The sequence below is a fragment of the Ornithodoros turicata genome, chromosome 2 (genome assembly GCF_037126465.1).
Source record: "Ornithodoros turicata isolate Travis chromosome 2, ASM3712646v1, whole genome shotgun sequence".
NCBI lineage: Eukaryota > Metazoa > Arthropoda > Arachnida > Ixodida > Argasidae > Ornithodoros > Ornithodoros turicata.
This window is the reverse complement of record NC_088202.1, coordinates 147,402,106-147,411,805: the sequence shown is the minus strand read 5'-3', so window position 1 is coordinate 147,411,805 and position 9,700 is coordinate 147,402,106. Positions and strand designations below refer to the sequence as shown.

Genomic DNA, 9,700 nt, shown 5'->3' with positions numbered 1-9,700 from the left:
AAGAGTTCCACCCCTGAAGTCGGCACAGGGTACATTGTCACTCCCGTGTTTTCCATACCTTCCGGCTCACCGCGTGTAGCCCGCCACACGGAAAAGAATAGAAATAGTGCATACAAACCAGTTAAACGGTAAAATAATATAGCACTAAACGACGCGCTTCTTTAAAAAGGCGAGTTCCAAATAATTGACTAATTTGCGCTTAATAATAACCTAATCGGTAAAACTATGTAATTACTCCAGCCTTATAGTGTTCTCGACGCAAATGGGTTGCCAGTCTTGGCTAAACGGACCCTATAGACCTCTCCCTTTTTGTAAACAAATGACGTCATAGTGTTCGACAGCGCCACCAATTTGGTAGAGTTGAACTACGCACGAAGTTAGGGAGGGGGGGGGCGAACAAGGTCGCGCCCGAAGGCCACGGTTTTTTGAGGGGATTACGATTGTCTCTGAAAGGGACGCGACCTTCATTCCTATTTTTCTTTCAATAGGAGGCAGCGAACAAGTGACCATTCGTGGAACCCAGCCCTCCCCTACCGATTTGTTTCGATTTCAGTCTGTCTACCAACGTCATGATGACGTTTCTCGGGACCCTAAGGAGAGGCACCTGCATTCAGAAAAGGCAGCGAGGAGGAAGGGGATGTCAGCCAACAAACCAAAATCTTCATTACCCATATACCCGATGCCGTCCAAAGCAACACAACATATTGGCCCAATATTAGACCAATATTGGCAATGTCGGCCATTGTTGGACCAAGATTGGCAATGTCGGCCTATTATTGGACCAAAATTGGACCAGTGTTGGGCCAGTATGTTGCCAATATTTGGCCAAGATGTTGTGCTGCTTAATGTTGTTTTCTTTCTCCCTTGCGTTTTATACGTGCTACGTAAAAGGCACATAAAATGGCGAAAAGCCAGGAAGCAAGCAAGGCTGTTGTCTAGAATACACGATAAAAAAAAGAAAAGAAAAATAAACTATAGGGGAGACGATGAGAAACGGATAGCTACAGAAGTCAGAAGGGAGGAACAGGTAAAATAGTTTGACAACACTGTGTTCCCTCTGATGTGTCTTCATACTATGTGGTGTCTTGGACTGGTTGCTTCTGAGCGCTCTGGAGCGACGAAAATCTTCGACTGGTCGAACCAGAGCACTCTCACTGCATTCGATTGGTTCATTGGGAGCGCTTTCCTCTAACTCGGCGTGCTCTCACCAACGCCGTCGGAGCGGTTTCGCAATCTGTTTTGGTTCCGCGCACGTGACTGTGCCAGCTTCCGTTGAGTAGTGTTTCTGATCCGCCATGCCTGCCATGCTCTGCATTTTGCGTCGTCGCCGTCGTTTTGACTGCGAGGGAAACACCGGAAGTCACGTGAGGTAACATTCCCTCTCCGCTCGGACCTGCTGTGTTCGGCTTCTCCTCCTCCTCCTCCTCCGCCTTGGAGCCGGAGCCCCGCAGCGAGATGCGGTCAGACACGCTCCAGCTCGGAGTATCGGGACGACCAATCGACGACACCATTAGTGGTATGAAGCAAAGAAACTGTCCTCTTCTCTGTACTTGCACTTGATGATGTTCCTACGATGACCTACCACGGTCTGGGCAGCTTGATATGCAAAGCTCGCGCGCATGGTTTGGTTTCGACGAAGTTCTAGCTGACGGAATGGCTCGTTAGACAACAAGATAAGCAGTTCCGTTGGCAAGATCGAGAAACTTGCTAGGCGAGATTGGGCCACGTAGAAGTCGAAAGCCCCGCTTCTGATATTTATGGCGCATTCCATTGGCAGAGCTGGGGCAAATTTTTGCCCTGATAAGGGACAAAAGCTGTTCCATTGGCAGAATCGTGTCAGACGCCGAATGTTTCATTGGCGGAGCAAGGGCAAAACGTTTGCTCGAAAGAGCAATAGTTTTTGAGCCACGAGACCAAAGCTAACCCGGGAAAGCACGGGCTGACACGCTATGCGTAGCGCTTGCCATCGTACCTCGAAAGATTGTTAGCATTCCATTGACGAAGCAAGCCCGTGTGACCCCGCCGGGAGCATGTACTGAATCCCCACCCAGCGCCGGGCAAAATCTGCTCTCCCAATGGAATACGCCATTAGATATTTTTTTTCTTCAATGGACCATTTCCATGTACGTGTCTCTCCTGGCGGCAAGAGACGACATGATGAGAAGACGACGAAGCAATGATGACGAATTAGCACCACGTGGGCGTAGCTGGCATTTTTTGAGTGTACAGCAGGATAACATTTGTTTTGAATGGTATAGTCTGCTCCTGTGGAAGCACACAACACGTGATACACACACACACACACACACACACACACAAAACGAAAATTTGTTAATGCATATTTATAGCACGCCATGTTTTCATGCCAACTATCATGATGACGTTCGTACCGCGTGCCGTACTTCTTTTGGTGGTACTTTTCCGGTGGGAAGCGGAAGAATCATACACCGACATTGCGTACAGTCACACCTCGCTTTACGAACACCCTTCGTTTCTCAGAAAATCGTTCGTAAATCGAGGTATTCGTAAATCGAGATCCGAGGAGTGCAGTGCACAAATACCTCACAAAAACACGGGAAATTGATTTGAATAAGTTTGATTTTTGAAAATACTGCGTAATTGTGCTTTGGACGATACTTTCTGCAGGATCTATCCTGTTTAGAAGAGATGACAAAAGTCTGACACTTGACTCATCCACCCGGTCCTCAAAGTACCGTATCGCGCGCGGATGAGACTGTTTCCAACGGCAAATATCACGCTTGTCACCGGCTGTCATGACTGAACGCCTTCTCTTGGAACGGCAATATGTTTCCATCTCGGAGACCTGGTCCAAACTCACAACCGTTCGGCTGTAAAAGCCCGAATTATTCTTTCAGGAAATGGTGAATCATGTTTGTGGAACGTAGCGACGTTGGGACATTGTATGTTTGACCTTGGCAGCATGTACTGAGGAACTTACATTATCCTCCGGTCCATTGGCCTGTCCTCTGTACGGTCATAACGCCCGTTCGTATATCGAGGTCAGAATGGCTTGGCTACTTTGGGTCCGTTCCCTAATAATCCGTTCATAGTTCGGATATCGAGGGTTCGTAAACGAGGTCAAAATACACGGAAAAAGTTTGGTTCCCTGTGGAGCCTTTCGTAACTTGAGGGAATTCGTATATCGAGGGTTCATAAAACGAGGTCCGACTCTCTATGTTTCGGTAGTCGACGACGCAACATAGCACGGGCACAGCGAAAAAAAGCTTCGCTAGGTCGCATCACAGCCTACACCGTACACGAGCAGCAATGATGCTTTCATGCCAACAAACATGGCGGCCGCCGACGCTGTGCAAGTGCGTCTCTGCGCATGAAAGGAGGCAGTGAGAGGGAAGAGGGAGGGCGCCGCCGTAGCCAATGGGGCTTCCCGAGTGGAGTAACCGGGAGAGGAGATATGCGCAGAACGCTCGGTTACTTGCAGAGCGCATACGCGCACCCAGAAATGGTCCATTCGGAGTTCGTCGCGGCAGGGAGGCTGGTGGGACAGCGGCAAAGCACCCGGAAAGCTGGGACATGTCCCACCTTAATCGGGACGTACGGATGTGTAGATTTTAAAATGTAATCTTGCCTCTGGATATAATCGAGAAGGTATACTGGACATTGGCATAAACGACAACTTTATTTGATCATGATTATCGGGGAGCAGTGATCTATCCAGACCCCCTCAACACCCCCAATTTTTGGCGACACCCCCTGACTTTTTTTCTTTACGACATAGCAGTAATGATGCCCCCCCCCTGCTCAATTATTTTGCTACTCCCGCTCATGTTTGCAATTCTGGATAAACTACCGTTGGGGAGTTTCATCACCAGGAGCGATAATCTATCCCATTGCTTGTGGTAGGTAATGTGTTGAAATGGAATAATGGGACGCCTCACAGTGAGGACCCAAGCTGAACTTGACCATGGACCAAGCGGCCATGCCATGCAGCCAAGCTGATCCAAGCCAAGCCATGCGGTCCAAGCCAAACCAAGCCAAGCTGAACTGGAAGGCCTTGCCCTGAAAAAAATAAATAAATAAAAAGGTTTCGAAGGCTTGAACAGCCGAAGCGGCTTCGATGCAGCTGGATTCAGCCATTCGCATACATGAACTTGCTTCATATTTATTCGAGTAGTTCGACTAAAATTAAATAATCACCATGAGCGTCGTACGTATAGAAGTGAACGCGGGTAAGTAACCTCGTACCCGCGCCACACCCGTGGCGCTAACGCGCACTATCCGCGCACGCAGTGCGGGTACACCCACATTTTACACGCCTCCTGCAGTGACACTGAATTTTTACATTTTTACTAATTATTCGATATATGTTGTCGATAGCAATAGCAAAATCGTGCGGGTTTGTGCCAGCGCTTTATGTTATGTGTCGAATTTGTCAGCTACTTCAGTTTAAGCCACGTGCTCGTGCAGCGTGAAACGCCCACGTGTTATGTAACATTTACATTTTCAGGTAATTTTCGTGTTGGAAACTGGGGAAAAGACAGAATTAATGGGTATGTTAGGTAGAGGTTGTCAGAATGTCACAACACTGGGTGCGGGTATAAGACAGAACTAGGTGCGCGAGTATCTGCGGGTACATACCCGCGCTCGCGTCTAGATTATATATTCGGTTGTGTCTCAAGTCGCTGTTCGACCGAACCTGCAGCAATATTCAAAAGATGAAATCTGCTACCTGCAAACGAGAGTTCATTTTTATTTTTTATTTTAACCCAGGAACTATTGTCAAGACAAGAGAAGTCCAAATAAACATGAACTAGACAAGGTACAAGCATGACCAATTAGTCTGACAACACTTTGGCAAACGAACACGGATGACCGAGGCGAGAACAAATGTCCAATGCGAAGAAGAAGGTATTTAAATCCATTCTTGAATACCGCTTTTGGCAAGCTTTCGGCGAATATCAGGCGTCGTACTCTTTATGAAGTGTACAGTATATTCGTCGGAGGTTATATCGAAAATTGTTCCTTGTACCTTCGGCAGACACTTCAAGTTTGAGCACGATGGTTCTCCGGAAGTATCTCCGCTATTCTTGGAGTCAAAAAGCTTTTCAAGTTCGGCGATGTCGATCTGCATTGTGCTATCTTGATCTTGCTTATCCCCTCTTATCTCGATATATTCCAGCGCAAGGTGGTCGTGAACGCTACCGTTCAAAATACACGTCTTGATGAAGCGAGGATTCAAGATGTGTCGCTTCGTTGCAGCGGCCGCGGAGGCTGCGATGGGATCGCTGGATTTTCCAAAGAGGTACTGCGCAAACTGGGGACTGGAAGCGCTTCCCCCGTGAGCTAACCACAACGCCTGATATCTACGCGAAACGCTGCTAGAAAACCAAGCGAGAAGGTCATCAAAAAGTGGCATTTTGTTGAGCAGATTCGGGCGACTGTGCCTCGTCTTCTACTGTCGTCTGTTACTGAAAGCGGGTCACTGTTGCCAGACGCGCCTTGTGTGAGCGTCTCATTTTGTTGTTGTGAGTTGCTCCTGTGCGACAATAGACATACAGTGATTTACATGCGTGCAACACGACGGCTGTAGTGCGTGGATGATTTTATCATCTTAGTCGTTTTTCGAAATGTGCATTTTTCTACTTGATTACCGACTAAATATTTTAAAACTAATGTTCTTGTTTTTGTTTTCGGTACGTAGCGATTTCTCCAGGTACCCCGACTTAGAACCGCCCAAATATTTTTCCCGTGGACCCCCTACAGGGGTGGGCAGTTTGAGATACATGTAAGCAACGACACATAATGCTGCTACAACATAACTGTGTATAATAATACCCCCTCCCCCATTTTTAGCACCACCTTCCACCGTGTTCGCAATTCTGGATAAACCATGGGCATGGTCATGGAGGAAGGAAACACAGGCAGGAGAGAGGGCCCCCCCCGACAGGTTTCCATCGAGACGAGCGTAGCCGCCTCCGCATTGCATTCTGGGATGGTCCTGTCTACCACGTGACCGCTCACATGACCCCCCAGACAGCACGACGCTACGAAAGCAGACGATGCGAGCTGTAGTTGCGTCACAGTTCAGATGGCAGTATTACAGTATTATGTTGAACGCGCGCTCGCACTTTTATTTATGCATGTTTAGAGGTTTACTCCTCTGTTAGAAGACCAGCCACTGTGTGCAGATCGCAAAAGGAGTACGCGGGACCGGACACATGTGTGACTCAGTGGCGAACGCGTGTGGCCAACGGTGACTCCCACCGTATATGTACGTACCCCGAACACTATTAATCAGATTTGTACAACAACAGAGAATACGAAATGAATCTGCGCACAGTGCCTGGTCCCAAACGAACGGTTCAAGACGAAAGATGACTCGAACACACACAGGCGAGGAAAAGAACCGATAGTGCACTTACGAACAAAACGTGTTCTCGTGACAGAGCTGCTTTCCGTTCAAAGAGAAGCCGCAGCTGCGACTGGAACACATTGCCATGCGTCGTTTCTACGATGGTGCTTACATTTTCACAATAAATGACTTTCGAAAAGGAAAAACACGCGAATAAGAGCAGCGCGAGAAACAAAGCCTCCCAGAACCGAAACTTTCGAAAGGATCCGGGCAGGGCCGCTCCTTGTGTTTCCTTCCTCCATGGGCATAGTGGGTCACTTGTCACATTTTCTACCGGTTATTCTTGTACTGAGCTCTTCCTATATTTTTTAACGTGCACTCTTGAGATCGGGATTTTAGACTCAACAAACGGCACAGAACAAGAGGTTATTGCGGCAGTGTAGCCGGAAAAATATTTCGGAAGGGATTCTGCGGGAATTTTGCACGGGGAGAGGATTTAACCCCCGTTTCCCTCTCCCAAATGCACTACGTAAGGTTTCAATTCCGACCCCCTTTGGCTACGCCACTGGATTATTAGGCTAGCCATTCAACCTCAAATGATCCGGAGAGGTTTTCAATTTAGGAAAAATCTAGTTGCCTTACAAAAAAAAAGAAAGAATGAAACAAAAGAAGGCATGGAACACATTATTCTTTTCGAGCACGTGCGCAAAAAGAAACGAAGCAGGAATCCGAAGCGAAGAAGTTACGCTAACCAAGAGTTTCAGCGAAACCGAAACCACAGTTTCGGTTTCGCAACGTTTCATCGTCATTGCAATCAGTTCAAACATGGCGACGTCCAGTGGTCGGTGCGACGCACGTTGTGTCGAGCTCGGATTCATCGAAAAACGCGAGCCGTGGGCTCTCGCGAGCAAATATTTTCCGAGTAAGGTCGGCGGGAAGCCAGCGTGGCTCAGTTTAAAAGATATCCCGGGAGTGAATCAGGTTATCTGCAAGAACTGCGGTGAACCTTGTGTGTTCCTGCTTCAAGTGTACGCTCCGATCGACGACATCGGCGATGCTTTCCACAGAACCTTGTACGTGTTTATCTGCCTGTCGCAAAACTGCGTTGCATCTCATAACGAAGGCAGCGTCATCGTTTTGCGGTCGCAGTTACCGCTCGTGAACCCATTCTACAGCAAAGATCCTCCGCAATCGAGTGCCGACGATGCGGACTCCCCGTGCGCCAGAGATTACAATCCGATATGCGACGTCTGCGGAGTGTTGGGCGACAAAAAGTGTGCTCAGTGCAAATCGCGCAGTTATTGCTGCAAATCTCACCAGGTGAGGGACTGGCGAGATAATCATAAAACGAAATGTCGCACGTCGGATCCGAGTGGAACTGAGACGTCAAAACTTTTGTTTCCTCAGTTCGAGCTTGTCACTGAACCAGAAGAAGAGGATGATGATGATGATGATGACGTTGATGAGCGGAAAAGGCTGTCCGAATACCAGGACTTCGTGTCCAAGCATCCAGAATGTAAAGAATCACCTTCACAGTTAAAAGATATACAGGACTTGCAAAACATGGCAGCCACCTGCAAGGATAAGGCGTTTTGGAAGTTCAGGAAGGAAACCCGCAAGGCCCCCGAGCAAGTTTTGCGGTACGAGCTGGGAGGTACACCACTCTGGGTGTCGTCCGAAGGAGTCCCGAAGGACATCCCCAGGTGCGATTGCGGTGCAGAGAGACGGTTTGAGTTCCAAGTGATGCCTCAGCTTCTGAATACAATCTCCGGCTCGGATCCGGACGGTGTCGACTGGGGAACGTTGACGGTGTTCAGCTGCAAGAAAAGCTGTTGTTGCGGCACGGCTTACAAAGAGGAGTACGCGTGGAAGCAAGATTTCTCAAATAAAGACGACGTTTCAAGTTAACTTTGTCTCTATCTCATTTACAAAGGCTCGGATTGCACCTATGGAAGTTTACCCGTACTGTACTCACCACTTGCGGAATGGAGGCGATGTATTGCGTTGTCTACATATAAAGAGCCTGAAGACAATTTCTTCCTGGTATACTTCAAAGTGATTGAGCATCGCACAGTCACAATTGAGGACAAGGGTGGTCGGCAAATCAGCACATGACGTTAGCTTCCAAGCACGAATATCATGCCGGTTAATTACCATACCATGCAGTGTTTATTTGTTCGAGAAATCGTGCACGCAATCTACTAAGATATTGGTAGGTATTGGCACACATATAAATCAGCAATCACCATTATTTTATACAAACTCATTTCTGAAGATTATATTTCGCGAGAAAGACATGGATACCGGAGGCAGTTTTCATCTCGAATGATAAAGAACTCCACACCTTCGCACCAAAGTAACTCTGGAGTCCATAATTTGTCCTGACACATGGAAGGCGAAACTGCAAATTGTCAGACCTTGTCAAATATGGCGTTGACATCTCAAGTGTAACAACGTGAACGACTGTATACCCATAAACTAGCTTGCGCATAAGCAAAGCAGTTCTATAATACTTAACTGATAAATGAATTGGACAAAAAATAAAAAACAATTGTGAATGTGATGGATTCTCTCTGGAGGAGACAAGCACAGCCTTGAAAGCTTGTTACTGAAGCATGTAAATTGAATTCAGGGTTGATTCATACACAAATCCATACACCTAAACTGCATAGACCAAATGAGAGTGCACTAATGAATGATATACAGATATGAGCGTACTCAGAGGTATCAGTTTCTGATTTTTTTTGATTGCACATATTCCAAGTGACATCCTCCTTCTCACAGCAAGTACATGGCTATCCCATTTTAGATAAATTTAGGATTACCAATTTAGAATTCTTTTGTATCACTCGTACATTAAACATTGTTTTCTGTTACTCTCCTCTTCATGCTCTTCCACTACAGCCACAATACACAAGTACAAGTACGAATCTAAGCGTCAGAGTTGGAACGAGTTGCCGAGACGCTGCCGTCTAGACTCGCAACACTGAGGTGGCTGCTATTGCAGAACAGCTCACTGCGATCCCTGTTGCTACAGTGCTGTGTGTTGCGTTGCTGTCTGAGGCAGCGTCCCAACAAAGGTCTTCACAACACTGCCATTTACATTATTTTCACTACAGAGTTAATACATTATAACTAGGGAGTGACTTTTTCGGGTTGAACCGGATTCTGCCCGGTTATTCCACCCCCCGAACTGACCTCTGACGAATTTGGGTTAAACCCGATTTCTCCCCGAATTCCAGTCACTATGAAGTCCTCAAATGACGTTTCCACTGAAGACGAACAAAGGTCGCCACGTGTAACACATGTAAGAATGGGTCACTTACGTTCCCAGCAATACACCCATGTGTGTCAACACTGACTATGCCT

The 9,700-nt window shown here is 47.3% G+C and overlaps 1 protein-coding gene across 1 annotated transcript; it reads left to right on the top strand.

Annotated features, from left to right (window-relative positions):
- The first annotated feature begins 7,141 nt into the window (after window positions 1–7,141).
- Window positions 7,142–9,121, top strand: LOC135384238 (programmed cell death protein 2-like). The gene has a single exon (XM_064613449.1). It carries the CDS (start codon window positions 7,157–7,159, stop codon window positions 8,237–8,239), a length of 1,083 nt encoding a protein of 360 aa, XP_064469519.1. The 5' UTR covers window positions 7,142–7,156; the 3' UTR covers window positions 8,240–9,121.
- The last annotated feature ends 579 nt before the right edge of the window (window positions 9,122–9,700 follow it).

Excerpts from the sequence above, each read along its gene's own strand:
- LOC135384238 (XM_064613449.1), top strand. The coding sequence starts at position 7,157 with ATGGCGACGTCCAGTGGTCGGTGCGACGCACGTTGTGTCGAGCTCGGA.